This window comes from Coregonus lavaretus (genome assembly GCF_964263955.1).
Source record: "Coregonus lavaretus genome assembly, contig: HAP1_SCAFFOLD_465, whole genome shotgun sequence".
Classification (NCBI taxonomy): Eukaryota; Metazoa; Chordata; class Actinopteri; order Salmoniformes; family Salmonidae; genus Coregonus; species Coregonus lavaretus.
The window spans coordinates 45,997-73,196 of NW_028164548.1; the positions used below are offsets into that span (position 1 = coordinate 45,997).

General features: G+C 44.0%; 2 protein-coding genes across 2 annotated transcripts; both read right to left on the bottom strand.

The window, feature by feature from the left end:
• Window positions 1-665: 665 nt before the first annotated feature.
• LOC311116922 (NACHT, LRR and PYD domains-containing protein 1 homolog) lies at window positions 666-5,571 on the bottom strand. The gene is made up of 8 exons (XM_084191940.1): window positions 5,409-5,571; window positions 5,062-5,276; window positions 4,625-4,884; window positions 4,008-4,142; window positions 3,748-3,880; window positions 3,616-3,645; window positions 1,186-1,468; window positions 666-687 (listed from the first exon to the last, which is right to left on the bottom strand). The coding sequence occupies exons 1-8, from the start codon at window positions 5,489-5,491 to the stop codon at window positions 681-683; spliced, it is 1,146 nt and encodes a 381-aa protein (XP_084048066.1). The 5' UTR covers window positions 5,492-5,571; the 3' UTR covers window positions 666-680.
• Window positions 5,572-8,087: 2,516 nt separating this feature from the next.
• On the bottom strand, window positions 8,088-17,943 carry LOC311116915 (protein NLRC3-like; the record flags this gene model as incomplete). Its single annotated transcript, XM_084191934.1, has 9 exons — window positions 17,803-17,943; window positions 17,383-17,549; window positions 15,285-17,085; window positions 12,373-12,546; window positions 10,402-10,575; window positions 10,149-10,322; window positions 9,524-9,697; window positions 8,778-8,824; window positions 8,088-8,641 (listed from the first exon to the last, which is right to left on the bottom strand). Exons 1-9 carry the CDS (start codon window positions 17,916-17,918, stop codon window positions 8,088-8,090), a joined length of 3,381 nt encoding a protein of 1,126 aa, XP_084048060.1. The 5' UTR covers window positions 17,919-17,943.
• Between the last annotated feature and the right edge of the window lie 9,257 nt (window positions 17,944-27,200).

Below are 27,200 nucleotides of genomic sequence, written 5' to 3' on the forward strand. Positions count from 1 at the left end.
ATAAGCAATTTTACATTCCTTTTCACAATGCAACTAGTTTATAATAATAATAATAGACCTTTACAGGCTTTGTTACATTCTCATCTATTGATAGAATTTGACCGGCAATATATTTGATGTGAAAAAAGAACAGCGACTCCGTGAATGGTGGTCCTCAAGAGCTTTGGACGGTGATTTGATGGTCTCCAGAATGGGAAAGTTTGGGAACCGCTGAGCTAGACAGTCACATCTGTGTGGTAACATGATAGGATGGAAAACCAATGATATACAATGATTCTGCAAACCCAAAACAGACTGATTATAATGTATAGTATATGACGTTACATTGAACTAATCACAGTAATCAGAGACCAACTCACACACAGTATATACAAAGACACACACAAAATACATTCCTAGGTGAAGAAGTGTCTTAGTCCACAGACTAGGAGACAGGCCTCAGCGTCTTCAGATTAGGTGAAGAAGTGTCTTAGTCCACAGACTAGGAGACAGGCCTCAGCGTCTTCAGATTAGGTGAAGAAGTGTCTTAGTCCACAGACTAGGAGACAGGCCTCAGCGTCTTCAGATTAGGTGAAGAAGTGTCTTAGTCCACAGACTAGGAGACAGGCCTCAGCGTCTTCAGATTAGGTGAAGAAGTGTCTTAGTCCACAGACTAGAAGACAGGCCTCAGCGTCTTCAGATTAGGTTCTATAAGAAAGAGGATGGAGGAGAAGGGAAGAGAGAGATCAGAAAGTATGGAGGAGAAGGGGAGAGAGAGATCAGAAAGTATGGAGGAGAAGGGAAGAGAGAGATCAGAAAGTATGGAGGAGAAGGGAAGAGAGAGATCAGAAAGTATGGAGGAGAAGGGGAGAGAGAGATCAGAAAGTATGGAGGAGAAGGGAAGAGAGAGATCAGAAAGTATGGAGGAGAAGGGAAGAGAGAGATCAGAAAGTATGGAGGAGAAGGGAAGAGAGAGATCAGAAAGTATGGAGGAGAAGGAGGAGTTCCACCTGAGATAATGATGTGATGATGGTCCTATGATGTAACTACAATAAGATAACAGTCATTTATTACAGACAGAAACACAAAAACATGCTTCCATTCTGGAAAAACAGTTCCTCTTTGATCTGGGTAGCTGTGTTTTTATTTGACCTATATTTAATCATTACACATATTCAAGGGAGGGAGCAATGAAAACTGTCTTACCTAGATTCACTCAAGTCCTTAACAAGATGGTTTTCATGTTCAACGAGAGCTTTGAGACAAGCTCCCATCACTTCTGGTCCTTTGGGGATGACTGCTTTCAGTAGTTTTCTCATTCGGTCCTGTTCAGTTGTTTCAGCTGTTATTCTGGAGTGCTCTTCTTCACCAATCATGTTCTTTGACCACAGATCATCTGCTATTGGCATTGAGTTTTTGGTTCGCTGAATTAGTTTAGCCCAGTGTTTCTTCAGAAACTCCTCAGCAGGAATGTCAGGTACTGTTAATGCTGAAGGGGGGGTCAATTAAATTAATATGGCTTTAGGGTTAACAGCAGCTGTTTCTACATCTTCCAGTCTCTCCAGTTATCATTCCTCTGATAGTCATTTCTTGTATAGAGATGACTCCAGGGTTGTGGTCAATTCCAATTAAAGTCAGTCAATTTAAAATAAAAAAATTGAAATAATAATTTTTCCTATTAGGTTTATTGAGAAGTCATTGAAAATTGATGCCCTTATTAATGTTTTATCAACAATCTACTCAGAATCCTCTAATGTCAAAGTGGGCCTGTCCCCCATACATTCAACATCTGGAAGGTCCCTCAGTCAAGTATCGCATTTCAAGCACAGATTCAACTACATACAAAGACCAGGGATCTTTTTTGAAAGCCTCATAAAAGAAGGGCAGTGATTGGTAGATGGGTAACAATAACACATCAGACATTGAATATCTCTTTAAGCATGGTCAAGTTAATAATTATCCTGTGGGTGATGTATTAAACCACCCAGACACATCAAAGATACAGTCGTCCTTCTGAACTGAGCTGCAGGACAGGAAGGAAACTGCTTAGTGATGTCACCATGAGGCCATTGGTGATTTTAAAACAGCTACAGAGTTCAATGTCTGTGACGGGAGAAAACTGAGGATGGATCAACAACATTGTAGTGACTCCACAATAATGACTTAAAATAACACAAATATACAGAATAAAAATATTCCAAAACATGCATCTTATATGCAACAAGGTACTAAAGTAATACTGCAAAAGGAAACGGCAAAGGAATCCACTTTTTGGCCTAAATGCAAAGCCTCATGTTTGGGGCAAATCCAACACAACACATCACTGAGTAACTGCCTCCTTATTTTCAAGCATGGTGGTGGCTGCATCATGTTATGGGTATACTTGACATCGGCAAATACTGAGGAGTTTTTCAGGATAAAAAGAAACGGGATGGAGCTAAGCACAGACTAAATCCTAGAGGAAAACCTGCTTCAGTCTACTTTTCACCAGACACTGGGAGAGGAATTCACCTTTCAGCAGGACAATAACCTACAACACAAGGCCACATCTACACTGGAGTTGCTCACCAAGAAGACAGTGAATGTTCCGGAGTGGCCAAGTTACAGTTTTGACTTAAATCTGCTTGAAAATCTACGGCAAGACTTGAAAACTGCTGTCTAGCCACGATCCCCAACATCTAGACAGAGCTTGAAGAATTATGAAAAGAATAATGGGCTAATATTGGACAATCCAGGTGTGTAAAGCTCTTAGAGACTTAGACAAGAAGACTCCCAGCTGTAATGGCTGCCAAGGTGTTTCTAACATGTATTGACTCAGGGAGCTATTTCATTTCTATCAATCTAAAAATATATATATAAATATTCTTCCACTTTGTTATTAGAGTATTTGGTGTAGATTGTTGACATAAAATGACAATTAAATCCCCTTTAATCCCGCTTTGTAACACAATAAAATGTGATGCAGATACTTTTGCAAGGCACTGGGTTTCTGTCTGAATTTTCTGTAGCATTACACACCACTGAACATGACTCATGAAGACCTTCATCACCCCACTGAACATGACTCATGAAGACCTTCATCACTCCACTGAACATGACTCATGAAGACCTTCATCACCCCACTGAACATGACTCATGAAGACCTTCATCACCCCACTGAACATGACTCATGAAGACCTTCATCACCCCACTGAACATGACTCATGAAGACCTTCATCACCCCACTGAACATGACTCATGAAGGTCTTCATCACACCACTGAACATGACTCATGAAGGTCTTCATCACCCCACTGAACATGACTCATGAAGACCTTCATCACCCCACTGAACATGACTCATGAAGACCTTCATCACCCCACTGAACATGACTCATGAAGACCTTCATCACCCCACTGAACATGACTCATGAAGGTCTTCATCACCCCACTGAACATGACTCATGAAGGTCTTCATCACCCCACTGAACATGACTCATGAAGACCTTCATCACCCCACTGAACATGACCCATGAAGACCTTCATCACCCCACTGAACATGACTCATGAAGGTCTTCATCAGTGTCCTTCATCACAACTTGAAGAGACGTTCGCTGTATAACCCGTTTTATAAACCTCGTCCACAAAAACAAACGTACCTATTGGATGAGAGTCTTTGCTGTATTCATCTAAAAGACAAACAAGAGAAAACATCATAAAAACATTTTAATAGCATCTGGAAGAAAAGGACATTTATGATTGACATAGTGTTCATGTATAGTATTTCTTACCTTTTGATACCACTGATTTCCATACTGTCCTCTCATCATCCCCGATTAACTCCATCTCAATGTCAACCCCTGTGTTTCTCATAACCATCTTACAACAGCTTGGTGTGGTGTCTGCAGGTAACAGCTGAATCTTCTGTAGAAGGTCATATGGTGCAACGATTGAGACAACAGACAGAGAAAGAGAGAAAGAAATAGAATGATATTCCAGTTATTAATATATAATATGACAGATTCATGTCCTCAGCCTGCTAAAACTGCACCTCTGGATTGATGGAGGAGGAATGGGGATTCTTGACTGCAAACCAACTGTTCAGCTTTAAGGACCCCTTTGGACTTGACAGCAGAAATTCTGAATATCCTTGGGACACCTGATTCTTCTCCCGGTCCCGAACAGCCTACAAAATGAGCAGTGTAGTAGTCAGTCTGAACAATGTAGTCTAATAATTCACACAACATGCAGCTCACTGAGCAATCCTTTTTTGTCAACATAAAAAAAAATGGTACACTATTTTTTATTTATTTTACCCTTATTTTACCAGGTAATTGACTGAGAAGAGAGTCTATTTTACAGCAACGACCTCGGGAAGTGTTACAGGGGAAAGGGGATGAATGAGCCAATTGGAAGCTGGGGATGATTGGTGGCCGTGATGGTATGAGGGCCAGATTGGGCAATGTCCCCGTCACTGCCCCGGGGCATTTGGTTCTCCTTCGAACAGAGAGAAGAGTGCCGTCTACTGGCTCTTCAAATGAATGAGACAGAAATAGATTTTTCACAGAGCTGCATGTTGTCTTTGTAATCTATAGATTTTCAACAAACTATCAGCTTTCCTTTAGTAAGTTTCAACATACTGTTGTCACTTCAATGATGATGCCTCACCTCTTTCTGACTGGAGTTTCTGAGGAGCATGTACAGCCGTGAAATTACTGTTGCCTTTTTTACTGCCATATAGAGGACCACGTCACAGTGGACATCTACGTTCCAAAAAAAGATATAGCTCAGTATAACAGAGATAACTGAGAACTTGGGATGGAGAATCTTAGCATGGAATCTGGTGACCTCATGCACTTCCTCAACAGACACTCCATGTTCCTCTACATGAAAAATCTTCATCTCGTTCCTCAGGGAAGGGTTGGTCCCTGAACAACACAATAAAAAGGAGACAAAGACAAATATTATATTATTCATCCAACTAAAACACAAAGAATATGCAGTATCAGATCACAGTAAACTCAAACTCCCAGAATATTCATTCAGGAAGTGAAACTCAGTTACATGGAAATGTCTTTCTGAATACTATGTCTATATGGTTTTACCTAAACAGACAAAGTGTGGCAGATGAACTTCCTCCAGTTCACCTAACTCCATAGTGATGTCCAGCAATGGACCACCTTGTCCGTACTGCATGTCTTTCAGAAGTTGACTGTAGGGTTCCCAGTTCCTGAAGTGATACTTCAGAATGACATCTCTCTCACACACCCAGCGGAGCCCAGACACTGTGCACTCATAACGCCCTTTGGGTGTCCTGTGCCTGAGGGCAACAACAAGATATGGTAGAGAGGGTCAATCGTCAAATGGAGAGGTTGGATTAGAAGACTATTCCCAAAGGTAATGGGGAAATACACTAGCAAGTGGAATGAAATGTTAAAAGTAGTTATTTTACCTGAACATTGTCACTCCCTGGACAGTGGAAGTCAAGGGTTCAATCTGAAGCCAGTGTGTGGAGTCCTGAACAAGGACAAGCATGTCAGTTATACATATGGGGCCTGTTTCCTGGACACAGATTGAGTCTAGTGCTGGACTTAAAGCATGATCAATGGAAGTTTCAATAGAAAGTTATTTAAGGTCCAGGACTAGGCTTAATCTGTGTCCGGGAAACTGGCCCATTAACCAAAGGAACTAATCTAATGTATTTATTCAACGTTACATGGAATGCTGGTGATTGATCCAATTAAACTGTCTAATGACAAAATATGACAGCAGTTAAAATCCTGCATTCCTACAAGCAGAACACAGGACTGTCTATATCCCAGTATGAATGGTTGGTCAGTACACACCTGGCTTTCAGACTGTGTTTATATTACTAAAGCAGAACACAGGACTGTCTATATCCCAGTATGAATGGTTGGTCAGTACACACCTGGCTTTCAGACTGTGTTTATATTACTAAAGCAGAACACAGGACTGTCTATATCCCAGTATGAATGGTTGGTCAGTACACACCTGGCTTTCAGACTGTGTTTATATTACTAAAGCAGAACACAGGACTGTCTCTATCCCAGTATGAATGGTTGGTCAGTACACACCTGGCTTTCAGACTGTGCCTGACTCCTGAAGGTATGTAAAAGTGAGAATTGACATTATGACTTACCTCAACATGGGCACAAGTCTTACAGCTCTGAGGAATCCCTGAAGTAAAAAGTAGTTGTTATTTAAAACGGACAATCTCATGTAATAATGAATTAATAAATATTAAACAGACTTGTAATAAAAATGAATGTAAGTGAGCAACAGTCTCAGAATGTACACTCATTATCATACCATAATCTGACATTAGTGTTATATTAATGAATGTTTGTGGAAGCAGGAAACAACATGGTTCTGGTCCATGTTTTGTAGATGTTGGGGGCCTGATTTCTGGTAGATCCCAGGATGAGAGCTTAAAGGTAGGGTCAGCTAAATGATGTTGTACGAGCAGCACCGCAGATATTGTGATGAGCAAGATGCCTGACTTCTCTCTCACACAGTATTTGCCCATGTGCACGGGTTCTCTTCACTCTTACAGCGTGGTAGCCACGGGACCAAAACAGAGAAGTTTAGCATCGCGCTCCAACGCCCTTAGTTGTTGTAGAAGTTTACCCACTATGATGTTTACTTTGTGCATCTACATCATATTGCTGACTCTACCTTTAAGTTTGTTTTGACGATATAGATCATGATTGTGTTCCTTGCCTGGGACTCAAGAACGCTTTAATCGTATTTTGATTTTAAAACAATTATCAGTTAACACTCACATATCTGGTCTCTGGTGTTCTCAGGTCCAGGCTTGATACAACACTCTCCACCATGGTCTCTGCTGTTGGGAAAGCAGATGGATAGACTGTGATTAAACTAAATACAACTTATAAAGGCTTCATATAGCATACATACAGTCTTCATAAGCAATACAAAGGGTGTATAAAGGGTGACAGAACAGCTCCCTATGTAGGGTGCATTGCCAAATGTGACATAACACTATGTCAACTTCCATGAAGTCAATACTGATGGTGACATTACAGGTGACATTGCTTATCTTGATGAAAGACCCTAGAGACGTGAAGTCACCAGGTATCATTTTAACAGGTTCTGATGCCCTCTTGTGGTTAGAGTGAAACTGACACTACAGTGAGACATAGGAGAGGAAACATCTGTACATCCAACAGAACACATTAAAACACACCAATACTAATCTAACTGTCTGTAGGTCCAACAGAACACATTAAAACACACCACTACTACTAATCTAACTGTCTGTAGGTCCAACAGAACACTTTAAAACACCACTACTACTAATCTAATTGTCTGTAGGTCCAACAGAACACATTAAAACACACCACTACTACTAATCTAACTGTCTGTAGGTCCAACAGAACACATTAAAACACACCACCACCACTAATCTAACTGTCTGTAGGTCCAACAGAACACTTTAAAACACACCACTACTACTAATCTAACTGTCTGTAGGTCCAACAGAACACATTAAAACACACCACCACCACTAATCTAACTGTCTGTAGGTCCAACAGAACACATTAAAACACACCACTACTACTAATCTAACTGTCTGTAGGTCCAACAGAACACATTAAAACACACCACTACTACAAATCTAACTGTCTGTAGGTCCAACAGAACACATTAAAACACACCACTACTACTAATCTAACTGTCTGTAGGTCCAACAGAACACATTAAAACACACCACTACTACTAATCTAACTGTCTGTAGGTCCAACAGAACACATTAAAACACACCACTACTACTAATCTAACTGTCTGCAGGTCCAACAGAACACATTAAAACACACCACTACTACTAATCTAACTGTCTGTAGGTCCAACAGAACACATTAAAACACACCCCTACTACTAATCTAACTGTCTGTAGGTCCAACAGAACACATTAAAACACACCACTACTACTAATCTAACTGTCTGTAGGTCCAACAGAACACATTAAAACACACAACTACTAATCTAACTGTCTGTAGGTCCAACAGAACACATTAAAACACACCACTACTAATCTAATTGTAGGAATGATTCCAGAGGAAAACACATGATAAAACATTGTCATGACTCACCTTTGAATGTGTTGGTCATCTATCTGACACAGGGTCACTGAGGAGGAGGAGGAAACCACAAACCCAGGATAGAGGGGTTCAGTGAATGTGGTGTGTTCTGTGTAAAGGTGTGTCAGTGTACCAGAGGAGGACACACTATAGAAGGACAAAGTACCAGCTGGCCAGTCCAGATACACTCCAACTCTGTTAGAAACAGGACCAGGGATGGATCTGATGACTCCAGCATGGTAAAGGTGATATACACTGCCATAGTAGAATAAACTCCAGGACTTCCTATTGGCTCCAATCCAACTGTCATTATCCTCTCCCTTCCTCTTCATTCCTTTGTACACCACACCAATGTGAGCCGCGTCACCATCCTTCTCCACCTCCCAGTAATAACGAGATCCAGATAAGCCTTCTCTGCAGAGAACTTGGGGATGATGGTCAAATCTGTCTGGATGGTCTTCATAATGCTGCTTCTCCTCCACCCATGTCACCTTCCTGTTCCCCTCAGACAGTATCAGGTCTGGGTTTGCTGTATTTGGGTCCAGGGTGAGATGACAGGCATCTGTAGACAAAAGGAGAGTTTAATCAAACCACATCTTCATATAAAATGTTGTTTTGTAGGTAGAGAACAAGTATTGATAAGTTACTATGTTACTGTAGTTCTGAATATGCAGTTAATTAGGATTGAAGAGACTTACATTTCCTCAGCCCTGGTTTCAGCCTGAACTCTCCACCATGATCCACACTGTAGGAGAAACAGGTTATTGACTGACAAAGACCTAATAAAGCAGTCAGCATTTAAACCATATTGTTGTGTTCTGGTGCACTATCCAAGTTCATTACTAGAGAAATACAGGTATTCTACCCTACCTACTGCATACAGAACAGAGTACAATTCATTACTAGAGACATACAGGTATTCTATCCTACCTACTGCATACAGAACAGAGTACAATTCATTACTAGAGACATACAGGTATTCTATCCTACCTACTGCATACAGAACAGAGTACAATTCATTACTAGATACATACAGGTATTCTATCCTACCTACTGCATTCAGAACAGAGTACAATTCATTACTAGATACATGCAGGTATTCTATCCTACCTACTGCATACAGAACAGAGTACAATTCATTACTAGAGACATACAGGTATTCTACCCTACCTACTGCATTCAGAACAGAGTACAATTCATTACTAGATACATACAGGTATTCTATCCTACCTACTGCATACAGAACAGAGTACAATTCCAACAGGATATCAGAGATGCAGAAGAAGAGTATTCATGTGGTGATGATGTATGCTGTGTTGGAGTGCTAAGCCTGCTGGGTAAACGTCCCCTGTATTCTACCATCAGGTCCTCATGTTACTGAACCTACTACACTACATAGGACACAACCACTGCTCACACTATTAGGACATCTATTCTGACTTACATCAGCTTCATCAGTTTATCTGTGGGATCCACCAGAGCAGCTGAAAGCAGTCCCCCTGCAGAGTCTCCTGGGTGATTGTAGCTCAGGTCCAGCTCTTTCAGGTGGGAGGGGTTTGACCTCAGAGCTGAAGACAGAGCAGCACAGCCCTCCTCTGTGACCAGACAGCCAGACAGCCTACAGAGAGACACAACAGCTGTCTAGGTTGGTGGACTGGTGTCAATCATCTTGTAGGACACCCATATATTTGTCCATGACACAAACATTGTCATGAAACATCAGATGTTCAGAGTATTTGTTTTACTAAGCTCAGTACCGACCTGATTGAAACAGCTGTACATACCCCAGTGTGTGTAGTTTACAGTCTGGATCCTCCAGTCCAGCAGAGGGCAGTGTAACTCAGCTCAGTACCGACCTGACTGAAACAGCTGTACATACCCCAGTGTGTGTAGTTTACAGTCTGGATCCTCCAGTCCAGCAGAGGGCAGTGTAACTCAGCTCAGTACCGACCTGACTGAAACAGCTGTACTTACCCCAGTGTGTGTAGTTTACAGTCTGGATCCTCCAGTCCAGCAGAGGGCAGTGTAACTCAGCTCTGTACCGACCTGACTGAAACAGCTGTACTTACCCCAGTGTGTGTAGTTTACAGTCTGGATCCTCCAGTCCAGCAGACAGCAGTGTAACTCCTGAGTCCTGCAGGTCATTGTCTCTCAGCTCCAGTTGTTTCAGTTGTGAGTTGGGTGAACTCAGGACTGAGGCCAGATCTGAACAGCAACCCTCTGTCAGACCACACTGACCTAGACTAGAGGACAGAAGAGCACATGATTAACAAATGTTTAAAACATCCACATAATAACTCATACTGAAGAAAGTTAACTCACACAAGTGTCTGTATGTTGCAGAGTGGACTGGTTAGTCCAACACAGAGCAGCTCCACTCCTCTGTCTCCCAGGTCATTGTAGCTGAGGTCCAGTTCTCTCAGGGGGGAGTTTGGTGTCTGCAGAGCTGAAGCCAGAGTCTCACAGGATTCATATGTGAGTTTACAGCCAGACAGTCTGGAGAGAGGAGATATGTTGATACACTTAAATATGCAAAGCTTTAAGAATAATGAGATGCATTAAGACAATAACAGAAGGACACATGATTAACCAATGTTAAAAACATACTAACTCACTCAAGATATTTACCTTAATTTTATATATGTTATGTATGTTTCTGGATATGTCCCAAAAATGTTAAAATAATGTTACAAACATACACATACTAACTATACTGAACAGAAATATAAACCCAACATGTAAAGTGTTGGTCCCACATTTCATGAGCTGAAATAAAATATCCCAGATATGTTCCATACGCACAAAAGCTTATTTCTCTCAAATGTTGTGCATAAATTTGTTTAGATCCCTGTTAGTGAGCATTTCTCCTTTGTTAAGATAATCAATTTTGTTAAGATAATCCATTCACCTGACAGGTGTGGTATATCAAGAAGCTGATTAAACTGCATGATCATTACACAGGTGCACCTTGTGCTGGGGACAATAAAAGGCCACTCTGAAATGTACAGTTTTGTCACACAACACAATGCCACAGATGTGTCAAGTTTTGAGGGAGCGTGCAATTGGCATGATGACTGCAGGAATGTCCACCAGAGCTGTTGCTAGAGAATTTCATGTTAATTTCTCTACCATAAACCGCCTCCAACATCGTTTTAGAGAATTTGGCAGTACATCCTACCGGCCTCACAACCGCAGACCATGTGTAAACACGCCAGCCCAGGACCTCCACATCCGGCTTCTTCACCTGCAGGATGGTCTGAGACAAGCCACCAGGACAGCTGATTTAACTGTGGGTTTTCACAACCGAAAAAGTTCTGCACAAACAGTCAGAAACCTTCTCAGGGAAGCTCATCTGCGTGCTCGTCATCCTCACCAGGGTCTTAAACTGACTGCAGTTCGGCGTCGTAACCGCCTTCAGTGGGCAAATGCTCACCTTCGATGGCCACTGACACACTGGAGAAGTGTGCTCTTCACGGATGAATCCCGGTTTCAACTGTACCGGGAAGATGGCAGAAAGCGTTTATGGCGTCGTGATGGCATTGTGTGGGCGAGCGGTTTGCTGATGTCAACGTTGTGAACAGAGTGCCCCATGGTCGCGGTGGGGTTATGGTATGGGCAGGCATAAGCTACGGACAATGAACACAATCACATTTTATCGATGGCAATTTGAATGCACAGAGATACCGTGACGAGATCCTGAGGCCCATTGTCTTTCCATACATCCTCCGCCATCACCTCATGTTTCAGCATGATAATGCACAGCCCCGTGTCGCAAGGATCTGTATACAATTCCTGGAAGCTGAAAATGTCCCAGTTCTTCCATGGACTGCATACTCACCAGACATGCATGTTTGGGATGCTCTGGATCGACGTGTACGACAGCGTCTTCCAGTTCCCGGCAGTTTCCAGCAACTTCGCACAGCCATTGAAGAGGAGTGGGACAACATTCCACAGGCCACAATCAACAGCCTGATCAACTCTATGTGAATGAGATGTGTCGCGCTGCATGAGGCAAATGGTGGTCACACCAGATACGGACTGGTTTTCTGATACACACCCATACTTTTTTTTAAGGTATCTGTGACCAACAGATGCATATCTGAATTCCCATTTATGTGAAATCCATTGATTAGGGCCTAATGAATTTATTTCAATTGACTGATTTCCTTGTATGAACTGTAACTCAGTAAACCCTTTGAAATGGTTGCATGTTACGTTTATATTCTTGTTCAGTATATAGTACATACATAATACATAAACACTCACAGTGGATACTGAAGATAGTTAACTCACACTAGTGTCTGTATGTTGCAGAGTGTACTGGTTAGTCCAACACAGAGCAGCTTCACTCCTCTGTCCCCCAGGTGATTGTAGCTGAGGTCCAGTTCTCTCAGGGTGGAGTTTGGTGTCTGCAGAGCTGAAGCCAGAGTCTCACAGGATTCATATGTGAGTTTACAGCCAGACAGTCTGGAGAGAGGAGATATAGTGATACACTGTTAAATATGCAAAGCTTTAAGAATAATGAGATGCATTAAGACAATAACAGAAGGACACATGATTAACCAATGTTAAAAACATACTAACTCACTCAAGATATTTAACCTTAGTTTGATATATTTATCACATTTTATGTATGTTTCTGGATATTTACCAAGATGTTCAAATAATGTTAAAAACATACACATACAAACTACATACATAATAAATAAACACTCACAGTGGATACTGAAGATATTTAACTCACACTAGTGTCTGTATGTTGCAGAGTGAACTGGTTAGTCCAACACAGAGCAGCTCCACTCCTCTGTCTCCCAGGTCATTGTAGCTGAGGTCCAGTTCTCTCAGGGGGGAGTTTGGTGTCTGCAGAGCTGAGGCCAGAGTCTCACAGGATTCATATGTGAGTTTACAGTCAGCCAGTCTGGAGAGAGGAAATATGTCAATACACTGATAAATATGCAAAGCTTTAAGAATAATGAGATGCATTTGTCAGAACGCTGCGTGTGGATGTGGTGCAGGGAATCAAGCGCAGGAACAGGGGTGTTCGTCAACAGACTTTAGTAAATCCAAACAGGAATGAGTCGCCAACCCAACCGGGTGGCACGAACAATTACGCACAGCAACAACAGTGCGAAAACAAGAAAAAAGCGCACGCAGTGCGAACTCTCAAAATACAACAATAGGACAGAAGAAACCACCAAAAATGGACCAAGCAGCGTGAAGAGGAGAGAGGAAGGACCTGGGATCAGGGGAGTAGGAGTTTCGGCTGGGCCACGCTAAGTGAAGAGGAGAGAGGCTGGTCTATGAAGCAATGGATCGAGAGTCTGGCGAGAGCTAGGGAGGCCTGGTCCACGGGGAGGAGAGAACCCCAGAAAATGTTTAGGGGGGGGCTCACGACGTGGACGACGGGGCAGCAGGAGGCCGCAATGGAGCGGTCCAGCGGGTGTGAAGAGGAGGCCGCCAGGTTAAGGGGGCCACTGGTCACAGAGGAGAGGGAAAGTGTGGAGGCACGGCGAGAGGTACTGGGGTGTATTACCAGTCCGGTCCGGCCCGTTCCTGATCCCTGCATAGGGCCAGTGGCGTGTGTCCCCAGTACGGTTCGGCCTGTTCCTGACTCTCGCACCGAGCCTGTGGTGCGCGTCGTCAGCCCTGTCCGGCCCATTCCTGCTCCCCACACCAAGTCTGTGGTGCGCGTCGCCAGCCCAGTCCGGCCCATTCCTGCTCCCCGCACCAAGTCTGTGGTGCGTTTCGTCAGCCCTGTCCGGCCCGTTCCTGCTCTCCGCACCAAGTCTGTGGTGCGCGTCGCCAGCCCAGTCCGGCCCATTCCTGCTCTCCGTACCAAGTCGGTGGTGCGCGTCGCCAGCCCGGTCCGGCCCATTCCTGCTCTCCGCACCAAGTCTGTGGTGCGCGTCGCAAGCCCAGTCCGGCCCATCCAAGCTTCCCGCACCAAGCCAGTGGTGTGCGTCGTCAGTCCGGCACGGCCCGTTCCTGCTCTCCGCACCAAGTCTGTGGTGCGCGTCGCCAGCCCAGTCCGGCCCATCCAAGCTTCCCGCACCAAGCCAGTGGTGTGCGTCGTCAGTCCGGCACGGCCCGTGCCTGCTCTCCGCACCAAGTCTGTGGTGCGCGTCGCCAGCCCAGTCCGGCCCATCCAAGCTTCCCGCACCAAGCCAGTGGTGTGCGTCGTCAGTCCGGCACGGCCCGTGCCTGCTCTCCGCACCAAGTCTATGGTGCGTTTCGTCAGCCCTGTCCGGCCCGTTCCTGCTCTCCGTACCAAGTCTGTGGTGCGCGTCGCCAGCCCAGTCCGGCCCATCCAAACTCCCCGCACCAGGTCAGTGGTGCGCGTCGTCAGCCCGGTCCGGCTCATTCCTGCTCCCCGCACCAAGTGCCCACCCGGTCCCTCCCCTGTTGTGGTTGTTTGGCGCGGCCGGAGTCCACGCCTTTGGGGGGGGGTACTGTCACGCCCTGGCTCTGGGGACTATGTTATGTTGAGCCAGGGTGTGTAAGTCTATGTTTTGTATGTCTAGGTTGGCCTGAGTGACTCCCAATCAGAGGCAACGAGTGTCAGCTGGTTGTCTCTGATTGGGAGCCATTTTTAACTATCGGTCTTTTCACTTTGTGTTGTGGTTTCTTGTTCCTTTTGGTTTGTGTATCGAAGGACTTCACGTTTCGTTCATTGTTTTGATCGTGTGATCTAGTTAATAAATATAAATATGTTCACCCGCAACGCTGCGCCTTGGTCTACTCAATCCTACGACGATCGTGACAGCATTAAGACAATAACAGAAGGACACATGTTTAACCAACGTCAAAAACATACTAACTCACTCAAGATATTTACCTTAGTTTGATATATTTATCACATTTTATGTATGTTTCTGCATATTTACTAAGTCGTTCAAATAATGTTTAAAACATCCACATAATAACTCATACTGAAGATAGTTAACTCACACTAGTGTCTGTATGTTGCAGAGTGGACTGGTTAGTCCAACACAGAGCAGCTTCACTCCTCGGTATCCCAGGTAATTGTAGCTGAGGTCCAGTTCTCTCAGGGGGGAGTTTGGTGTCTGCAGAGCTGAGGCCAGAGTCTCACAGGATTCATATGTGAGTTTACAGCCAGACAGTCTGGAGAGAGGAGATCATCTGTTAGATATACAAATCCTTTAGAATAATGATACTGTATACATCAACTCAATAGCAGAACTTACAGTGCTCTCTTGCAGGTTTTCACTACCGGCAGCAACCTCTGATAACCTTCCTCTGATGTGGTGTATGTCTTCAGGTCAAACTCCTCCAGCACCTCCTCTGACATCAGTAACAGGTAGGCCAGGGCTGAACATTGGTCAGGTTTTAGTCTTGTTTCTGAAAGAGTTCCTGATCGCAGGGAGGTTTGCATTTCTTCAACTAGAGAGTTGGCACCAAGTTCATTCAGACAGTGGAACAAGTTGATGATCCTTTCTGGTGAGGATTCCCTTTTGATCTTGTCTAAAAGGTACCTGACTGTTCTCTCAACTGTTTCCTCATTGCTCTGTGTTGTACTTCCTGTCTGTGTCAGAAGGCCTCGTAACAGATTCTGATTGGACTCCAGTGAGAGACCCAGAAGGAAGCGGAGGAACAGGTCCAGGTGTCCATTCTCACTCTTCAAGGCCTGGTCCACTGCTCTCCTGTGTAAGTCAGACAACTGGATTGACTCCTCCTCTTCATCCTCACTAGTGGTGGAAAAAACATTTTCCTTCTTGTCCAGACATGATTCTAAAGCATGCACTGCTGCTAGAAACTCCTGAATGCTCAGATGCACAAAGCTGTAGACCTTCTCTTGGTTCAGCCCAGATTCTTCTTTAAAGATCTCTGTACACAATGCTGAGTACTCTGATGCCTCTGTGACATCAAGGCCACACTCTCTCAGGTCCTCCTCATAGAAGATCAGGTTGCCCTTCTGCAGCTGTTGGAAAGCCAGCTTTGCCAGTTTCAGGATCATCTCTTTGTCTGACTGAGACAGTTCCTTTGGGTTTGTCTCTGTGGCATTGTTGTACTTCTTGTTCTTCACAATGATTTGGATGAGCGTGAAGTGTGTGAACATCTGGGTCAGAGTTTTGGGGACTTCATCCTTCTCTGCCTCTTTCAGCATCATCTCAAGGACAGTGGCTGATATCCAACAGAAGACTGGCATGTGGCACATGATGTGGAGGCTCCTTGATGTCTTCATGTGTTTGATGATTTCATTGGCCAGATTCTGATCTGTGATTTTCTTCCTGAAGTACTCCTCCTTCTGTGGATCATTGAACCCTCGTACCTCTGTCACCTGGTCAACACACTCAGGTGGGATCTGATTGGCTGCTGCAGGCCGTGAGGTTATCCAGAGGAGAGCAGAGGGAAGCAGATTCCCCTTGATGAGGTTTGTCAGCAGCACGTCCACTGAGGTTGGCTTCGTGACATCACAGCACCTCTCATTGTTTTTGAAGTCTAGAGGAAGTCGACACTCATCCAGACCATCAAAAATGAAAACAGTTTTGGTTTCACCATCTTCAATGTTGTCAATCTCTTTCAGCTCTGAGAAGTAGTGGGAAAGAAGTTGCATCAGACTGTATTGGTCCCTTTTCAGGTTCAGATCACGGAAAGGAAGAGGAAACATGAAATGAACGTCCTGATTTGCTTTTCCCTCTGCCCAGTCAAGGATGACCTTCTGCACAGAGACTGTTTTTCCAATGCCAGCGATTCCTTTTGTCAGCACAGTTCTGATAGGTTTGTCTTGTCCAGCTAAAGGCTTGAAGATGTCGTTGCATTTGATTGGTGTCTCTTGTGTGGTTTGTTTCTTGGATGCCATCTCTATCTGTCTCACCTCATGTTCATTATTGACCCCTCCACTTCCACCCTCTGTGATGTAGAGCTCTGTGTAGATGTCCTTTAACAGACTTTGGTTTCCATGGTGTCCAATTCCTTCAGATATGTGTTGATACTTGTGTTTCAGTTTAGCCTTAATGTCTTGTTGGACTGTCAGAAGAGTTTGACCTGTAGGAAAACAATGAGAGTTGGGACTCATAAGTTCATGTGTGTGTGTGTGTGTGTGTGTGTGTATGTGTATGTGTATGTGTATGTGTATGTGTGTGTGTGTGTGTGTGTGTGTGTGTGTGTGTGTGTGTGTGTGTGTGTGTGTGTGTGTGTGTGTGTGTGTGTGTGTGTGTGTGTGTGTGTGTGTGTGTGTGTGTGTGTGTGTGTGTGTGTGTGTGTGTGTGTGTGTGTGTGTGTGTGTGTGTTAGAGGGGCCTTTGTCCCGTTCTTTGTAATATTGTATGAAACACAGTCTTACTTCTTCTGTCCAGAAGGTTGTGTGTGATCTTTAATGCATCCTCACTGTCCAAACTCTCCACTTCCTTATTGTCATCTGGTAATGGTTCCTGGCTGAAAGCAGGTGGCTGATCAATCTTCATTGATAGCAGGCTGGGGGCAGGTGACTCTGCTCTGGGCTTCTGGACACTGAACAAAACAGGGAGGCAGATCACCTCATCAATATCTCATCAGTACCTCATCTACAACATTTCAACAACTGTATAGCTGAACTCATAGAAGTCCTAATGTTTCTTTATAAAGCTACAGTCTGCAATTGGTAAATCTGTTTGGGGACTTTTAAATGAATGATGTAGACCTACATTTGATGTAATTTGGGAAAACCTTTCCCTTTAGGTTTATATCTTTAAGAGAACTGTATATTTTACATGTCATCTCTTACCTCTTAGAACTGGTGTCTTGAGTCATTTTAGAGGCAGTGGTCCCCTCCTCTCTCTCCCCAGAGAGACTCATTTTAGAGGCAGTGGTCCCCTCCTCTCTCTCCCCAGAGAGACTCATTTTAGAGGCAGTGGTCCCCTCCTCTCTCTCCCCAGAGAGACTCGTTTTAGAGGCAGTGGTCTCCTCCTCTCTCTCCCCAGAGAGACTCATTTTAGAGTCAGTGGTCTCCTCCTCTCTCTCCCCAGAGAGACTCATTTTAGAGGCAGTGGTCCCCTCCTCTCTCTCCCCAGAGAGACTCATTTTCGAGTCACAGCTCACTCAGCTACAATAAGAAATAACAGAACAGTCAATATTTCTGAACATTAACAATGCCAACACTTTTACTGTCAGTGGTCAGAGTTCAAACAGAGACTTCATGTTGCATTTAAACATGCACAGTCCAATATGTTATTAATTTGATTTGGATCCCGATTAGCTGACTCCATAACAACAGCTAGTCTACCTGGTTGGATCCCCATTAGCTGACTCCATAACAACAGCTAGTCTACCTGGTTGGATCCCCATTAGCTGACTCCATAACAACAGCTAGTCTACCTGGTTGGATCCCCTGACTTCATAACAACAGCTAGTCTACCTGGTTGGATCCTCATTAGCTGACTCCATTACAACAGCTAGTCTCCCTGGTTGGATCCCCATTAGCTGACTCCATAACAACAGCTAGTCTCCCTGGTTGGATCCCCATTAGCTGACTCCATAACAACAGCTAGTCTACCTGGTTGGATCCTCATTAGCTGACTCCATAACAACAGCTAGTCTACCTGGTTGGATCCCCATTAGCTGACTCCATAACAACAGCTAGTCTCCCTGGTTGGATCCCCATTAGCTGACTCCATAACAACAGCTAGTCTACCTGGTTGGATCCCCATTAGCTGACTCCATAACAACAGCTAGTCTACCTGGTTGGATCCCCATTAGCTGACTCCATAACAACAGATAGTCTACCTGGTTGGATCCCCATTAGCTGACTCCATAACAACAGCTAGTCTACCTGGTTGGATCCCCATTAGCTGACTCCATAACAACAGCTAGTCTACCTGGTTGGATCCCCATTAGCTGACTCCATAACAACAGCTAGTCTACCTGGTTGGATCCCCATTAGCTGACCCCATAACAACAGCTAGTCTACCTGGTTGGATCCCCATTAGCTGACTCCATAACAGCTAGTCTCCCTGGTTGGATCCCCATTAGCTGACTCCATAACAACAGCTAGTCTACCTGGTTGGATCCCCATTAGCTGACTCCATAACAACAGCTAGTCTCCCTGGTTGGATCCCCATTAGCTGACTCCATAACAACAGCTAGTCTCCCTGGTTGGATCCCCATTAGCTGACTCCATAACAACAGCTAGTCTACCTGGTTGGATCCCCATTAGCTGACTCCATAACAACAGCTAGTCTACCTGGTTGGATCCCCATTAGCTGACTCCATAACAACAGCTAGTCTACCTGGTTGGATCCGCATTAGCTGAGTCCATAACAACAGCTAGTCTCCCTGGTTGGATCCCCATTAGCTGACTCCATAACAACAGCTAGTCTACCTGGTTGGATCCCATGACTCCATAACAACAGCTAGTCTACCTGGTTGGATCCCCATTAGCTGACTCCATAACAACAGCTAGTCTCCCTGGTTGGAGAACTAACACAGCAGGTTAGGAGGAGAACTAACACAGCAGGTTAGGAGAACTATCACAGCAGGTTAGGAGAACTAACACAGCAGGTTAGGAGGAGAACTAACACAGCAGGTTAGGAGAACTATCACAGCAGGTTAGGAGGAGAACTAACACAGCAGGTTAGGAGAACTAACACAGCAGGTTAGGAGGAGAACTAACACAGCAGGTTAGGAGGAGAACTAACACAGCAGGTTAGGAGAACTAACACAGCAGGTTAGGAGAACTAACACAGCAGGTTAGGAGAACTAACACAGCAGGTTAGGAGGAGAACTAACACAGCAGGTTAGGAGGAGAACTAACACAGCAGGTTAGGAGGAGAACTAACACAGCAGGTTAGGAGGAGAACTAACACAGCAGGTTAGGAGGAGAACTAACACAGCAGGTTAGGAGAACTAACACAGCAGGTTAGGAGGAGAACTAACACAGCAGGTTAGGAGGAGAACTAACACAGCAGGTTAGGAGGAGAACTAACACAGCAGGTTAGGAGGAGAACTAACACAGCAGGTTAGGAGGAGAACTAATACAGCAGGTTAGGAGAACTAACACAGCAGTTTAGGAGAACTAACACAGCAGGTTAGGAAACTAACACAGCAGGTTAGGAGAACTAACACAGCAGGTTAGGAGGAGAACTAACACAGTAGGTTAGGAGGAGAACTAACACAGCAGGTTAGGAGGAGAACTAACACAGCAGGTTAGGAGGAGAACTAACACAGCAGGTTAGGAGGAGAACTAACACAGCAGGTTAGGAGGAGAACTAACACAGCAGGTTAGGAGGAGAACTAACACAGCAGGTTAGGAGGAGAACTAACACAGCAGGTTAGGAGGAGAACTAACACAGCAGGTTAGGAGGAGAACTAACACAGCAGGTTAGGAGGAGAATTAACACAGCAGGTTAGGAGGAGAACTAACACAGCAGGTTAGGAGAACTAACACAGCAGGTTAGGAGGAGAACTAACACAGCAGGTTAGGAGGAGAACTAACACAGCAGGTTAGGAGGAGAACTAACACAGCAGGTTAGGAGGAGAACTAACACAGCAGGTTAGGAGGAGAACTAACACAGCAGGTTAGGAGGAGAACTAACACAGCAGGTTAGGAGAACTAACACAGCAGGTTAGGAGGAGAACTAACACAGCAGGTTAGGAGGAGAACTAACACAGCAGGTTAGGAGGAGAACTAACACAGCAGGTTAGGAGGAGAACTAACACAGCAGGTTAGGAGGACTAACACAGCAGGTTAGGAGGAGAACTAACACAGCAAGTTAGGAGGACTAACACAGCAGGTTAGGAGGAGAACTAACACAGCAGGTTAGGAGGAGAACTAACACAGCAGGTTAGGAGGAGAACTAACACAGCAGGTTAGGAGGAGAAGTAACACAGCAGGTTAGGAGGAGAACTAACACAGCAGGTTAGGAGGAGAACTAACACAGCAGGTTAGGAGAACTAACACAGCAGGTTAGGAGGAGAACTAACACAGCAGGTTAGGAGGAGAACTAACACAGCAGGTTAGGAGGAGAACTAACACAGCAGGTTAGGAGAACTAACACAGCAGGTTAGGAGAACTATCACAGCAGGTTAGGAGGAGAACTAACACAGTAGGTTAGGAGGAGAACTATCACAGCAGGTTAGGAGGAGAACTAACACAGCAGGTTAGGAGGAGAACTAACACAGTAGGTTAGGAGGAGAACTAACACAGCAGGTTAGGAGAACTATCACAGCAGGTTAGGAGGAGAACTAACACAGCAGGTTAGGAGAACTAACACAGCAGGTTAGGAGGAGAACTAACACAGCAGGTTAGGAGGAGAACTAACACAGTAGGTTAGGAGGAGAACTATCACAGCAGGTTAGGAGGAGAACTAACACAGCAGGTTAGGAGGAGAACTAACACAGTAGGTTAGGAGGAGAACTAACACAGCAGGTTAGGAGGAGAACTAACACAGCAGGTTAGGAGAACTAACACAGCAGGTTAGGAGAACTAACACAGCAGGTTAGGAGGAGAACTAACACAGCAGGTTAGGAGGCAAACTAACACAGCAGGTTAGGAGGCAAACTAACACAGCAGGTTAGGAGGCAAACTAACACAGCAGGTTAGGAGAACTAACACAGCAGGTTAGGAGAACTAACACAGCAGGTTAGGAGGCAAACTAACACAGTAGGTTAGGAGGCAAACTAACACAGCAGGTTAGGAGGAGAACTAACACAGCAGGTTAGGGGGATAACTAACACAGCAGGTTATGAGGAGAACTAACACAGCAGGTTAGGAGGAGAACTAACACAGCAGGTTAGGAGGAGAACTAACACAGCAGGTTAGGAGGAGAACTAACACAGCAGGTTAGGAGAACTGTCACAGCAGGTTAGGAGAACTAACACAGCAGGTTAGGAGAACTAACACAGCAGGTTAGGATAACTATCACAGCAGGTTAGGAGAACTAACACAGCAAGTTAGGAGAACTAACACAGCAGGTTAGGAGAACTAACACAGCAGATTAGGAGAACTATCACAGCAGGTTAGGAGAACTAACACAGCAAGTTAGGAGAACTAACACAGCAGGTTAGGAGAACTAACACAGCAGGTTAGGAGAACTAACACAGCAGGTTAGGAGAACTAACACAGCAGGTTAGGAGGAGAACTAACACAGCAGGTTAGGAGGAGAACTAACACAGCAGGTTAGGAGGAGAACTAACACAGCGGGTTAGGAGGATAACTAACACAGCAGGTTAGGAGAACTAACACAGCAGGTTAGGAGAACTAACACAGCAGGTTAGGAGTACTATCACAGCAGGTTAGGAGGAGAACTAACACAGCAGGTTAGGAGAACTAACACAGCAGGTTAGGAGAATGAACACAGCAGGTTAGGAGAACTAACACAGCAGGTTAGGAGAACTAACACAGCAGGTTAGGAGGAGAACTAACACAGCAGGTTAGGAGGAGAACTAACACAGCGGTTAGGAGGATAACTAACACAGCAGGTTAGGAGAACTAACACAGCAGGTTAGGAGAACTAACACAGCAGGTTAGGAGAACTAACACAGCAGGTTGGGAGAACTAACACAGCAGGTTAGGAGGAGAACTAACACAGCAGGTTGGGAGAACTAACAGAGCAAGTTAGGAGAACTAACACAGCAGGTTAGGAGAACTAACACAGCAGGTTAGGAGGAGAACTAACACAGCAGGTTAGGAGGAGAACTAACACAGCAGGTTAGGAGGAGAACTAACACAGCAGGTTAGGAGGAGAACTAACACAGCAGGTTAGGAGGAGAACTAACACAGCAGGTTAGGAGAACTAACACAGCAGGTTAGGAGAAGTAACACAGCAGGTTAGGAGAAGTAACACAGCAGGTTAGGAGAACTAACACAGCAGGTTAGGAGGAGAACTAACACAGCAGGTTAGGAGGAGAACTAACACAGCAGGTTAGGAGAACTAACACAGCAGGTTAGGAGAAGTAACACAGCAGGTTAGGAGAAGTAACACAGCAGGTTAGGAGACTGAGGTTAAGGTAAGGAAAAGGGTTAGGCTTAGCTAAAATGCTACATTTGTCAACAACTGTTGTCCCCAACGCAACCACTAGACAGAGCTGTAGGCCTACTCCATCTAGCCACAACGGTAGAAATGTAAACAAACCATCGGAGTTGTGCCTGTTGCCATAGAAATAGAGGACTCATCAGGGATATAACCGGTTTTAGCATGGACATTGCGCTTGAGGCCTTCCACCATTTTAAAGTAGTCAACTGGATGGGGATTCCTGTGAGTTGGGAGCAATCAGCCAATGAAGAAGAAGAAAATGTACTACTTTAAAATGGAGATAGCCTGAATGGCTCTGCCCATGCTGTCACAGATGCTATAATGGCACAGATACAAAGATGAGTCCCTTTATCTCTATGGCCTGTTGTTCACACACATATCTGCCCTCTCATTGGCTAGATGGTCCCATCGAAAATGTATGCATAATCTTTAAGATGGAAAATGGTTGAAAAATGTATCTATGCCTTCTGATTTCCCTAAAACACAGACTCTTAAGCTTTCATTTGATACCCAATTTGATATTCTCCTATGACCTTCACATGTTGGTGCTCATGGGTCCTTTTACATGGAAATTACCTTATGCAGAAAAATGTCCAATGATGGAAAAGATTGTTTGTCTGGCAAGTGATTTGATAGTGCCTGAGCTTGGGTGTACTCATTAGTGAACACCGTACCAAACCGTAGCAAAATGTTTCAACAACAATACTTTTCTATTGGACAAATTCTGGTAGGTCCCTAGTGGTGGGATGGGCAACTTTGATGGGGGTGGGTGCCACAAAAAAAAACAGAACTCATCATGGGGTGCCGCAGTGTCTCTGCGTACCCACATCCATAATAGTTTTCATGTTCATTTCCTGCAATTCTACACATTTCGCCATGAGGGCGGAGAGAATATTTCGCAATTTTCTAACTCATTTCATGCAATTCTACACATTTCGCCATGAGGGCGGAGAGAATATTTCGCAATTTTCTAACTAATTTCATGCAATTCGACACATTTCGCCATGAGGGCGGAGAGAATATTGGGCAATTTTCTAACTCATTTCATGCAATTCTACACATTTTGCCAAAGGGTGGAGGCAAATGTTTGCCGTTTTTAATATGATAACTGACGATCAATGGTCCCCACCCGCGGTCTGTAATTCAGTAACCTACCAATCTAAAAACAAATGTAGCTGACATGGGCTAATTGAGTGACTGCTGAGGCACAACCACATTTCGAAATTGCACCTCGTGTGTTCTATTATTCTAACGGTCAACAGCAAGTTGAGACCCAGACTGAGATCCAAAACAACGTCTTTTATTATTGGTCCGCGGGACTACAAAAGGTGGGTCGCGGCCCGCCAGTTGCCCATCCCTGGTTTAGTGAATACACCCATGCAGCGCTTGAGTTCCCTTGAGGTGCGATCAGTTTATCTCGCCCGGGGCACCGGGGTTTTGCATTCAGAGAAAAGGTGTGCTGCCGATTCAACCTGTGGTTAACAATGCGCGTACGTGAGCCGGTAAATTATATCGAGCGCACCTGCGCCAAACGGACCACCGCCTTTCTGATCCGTCACCAGAAAGCTTTAAACTTAAAATTTGATTTAGCGCTACATTTAAATAGTTTCTATGCACATTGTTGCACGTCACTTTTACTTGACGAGACATACTATGTTATTTAGTGGACAGCTTTACATAATTCCGATGCACGTCTTCTTTCAGGAAGTGAAAGTGCGCCGTTTCCACAGTCTTTCACGCGGATAATTATCACGATAATGTGCTGTCAATCGCCTATAACAATAATACCCATAATCATAGCCCTGTAGCCTATCACATCACATTCGATCTTATTGATTAGGCTGATCACTAACACCAATGTTAATTAGCCAAAATTATCATTCACGGAAGCTGAAATCAATATTGTAATAACTTGGCGGATGTCTTACCCCCCTAAATCATCTCTCTCTTTATGATAGCATAACTTCTCAATAAATAATAGTCTACATTAAATTGTACAAGAACGCTACAAACCTCTTAAACATTTTTCTTCGACGACAACGTCCTTTACTTCCTTATACATGTATTTCCTATTTCAACTAGTGATGGGGTCGTTCGCGAAAGAACGGCTCTTTGTGAACGGATCTTTTTGGTGAACGTCGGGAATCGAATTGCATCGGTGAAAGAGCCGTTAATTTGTTCTCCCTGATTTACATGCAGCTAGGAGGTGCTTTTTGAGCTCAAAACAACGATCACCCGCAGATAAGTTACACAATAATTATCTAAAGAGGGTGAATCCTTACTGCAGAAACAGTAAATAGTGGGGAGAGCGCGTCATTCTGCTCCAGGCTTATGTTTGTAGTGCGTTAAAAATAAACTTATTTTTTAAGCAGGTGATCTAATAATTTATCCAGGTAAAAATGTATTTGATCGCGCATTTCACTATCTGACGTAATGGTAGTCTACCTTTTGACCTTTATATTGTAGATTTGCAATTAAGCGTTTTAAATGAAGAGCCGTTTGGGAGCCAAATGATGGCTCTCTTATGTGAACGGAGTCAAATGAACCGGCTCACCAAAAATACTCATAGGTTTATAGCCTATTATATATTGATATTTAGGTCATGTAAAGTCTCCATACACTTAAGGCAAGTATCCAGCCGATACGTTCATATTCTATCTAGTAAAAGTCGATTTATATTTTGTATTTCTTGATTTAATGAAATTAGGGAGTGGTCGAAAATGCACGCAATTGTTCACAATGGGGGAGGGTCATGATCTTTCGCTTGGTCTCAATCACATGATCCATGGCCTCTACTGTAGGCCTAAGGCTATAGGAAGAGAATGCTCGGAGAAGAACAGCGCCAAGTTCCATTTCTAAGAAAATGTACTTCCTTTTCCGAGTTTTTGCACTGCTGCTGGGATGGTGTATACAGTGTTACACAGTGCAATGGATAGGTTATCCCAATCATGAGCCCTGTCCTACCCTGCTCTTGCTGATGTAAACCCCGGTGTGCTTCCTAATCAATGGATGTGCTGTGTACCGTCGGACTTCAGGAGGCGAGTCAAAGGCTTCTAACGAAAGAATAAATTTAAAAAAAGGTTTTAAAAAAATTCAATATCTGTGTGCGCGGACTAGTCTTACTTACATTTACATTTTACATTTACGTCATTTAGCAGACGCTCTTATCCAGAGCGACTTACAAATTGGTCCTTCCTGTTCAGTTTGAGAGGGAGTACGTGAACATGAGAAGGAAGACAGGAGGTAAGCTCGCTACTGCTGTAATTGATATGAATAAAAACAATATGTTTTGTTGCCCCATAATGAAGCTATTTATCAGAGTTATTGACCTCTCTTTACCATTTATATAAATACTACTGGTCTATGTATTAAAATCCTGTAATATTCTTCTATATGCAGACTATACGGTTATGCGTTCCACTGATTTAGTTACATTACAGGAAGCCCTTGTTGATTTAAAGACACATGTTGTTGTGTTGATGGAATTTTTGTCCTCAAGACACCATTACAAATGAGACACTGGTTTCAGTTGGGCTCCCCTGATTAAATTCAGGTAAATAAAGAAATAAACCATAAACCATAAACCAGTAATTTCCATAACTTACCCATGAAGCGGCAGCCGCGGAGATGGACAGTGCATGGGTGCTGAAAGTAGGCTAATTCAAGAAGGCTTCATTCACTTAAACAACCTTCATTTTAATGTCGCTTTAGGCCACTAACAACGAGGGATTTGTGTTGCATATAGAATATCATTGGTTTGTCTCTATGACATTCAGAGGCTGTGCTACAACTTTCTATATTTTTACATTTTTAAATGTTTAGTCATTTAGCAGACGCTCTTATTCAGAGCGACTTACAGGAGCAATTAGGGTTAAGTGCCTTGCTCAAGGGCACAGCGACAGATTTTTCACCTAGTCGGCTCGGGGATTAGAACCAGCAACCTCAGGTAAAGGTGTCAGATTTAGCCAGCTAGCTAGTTTCCAACTGTAGTCCCTGGGCAGGTAGATAAACATTTTAATAAATACTAAATACATGTTTTTGCCCTAGCACCAACACATCTGATTCTACTCATCAAAGGCTTGATGATAATTAGTTCATTAGTTGAATCAAGTGTGTTACTTCTAGGGCAAAAACAACAAATGTTTTATTTTAT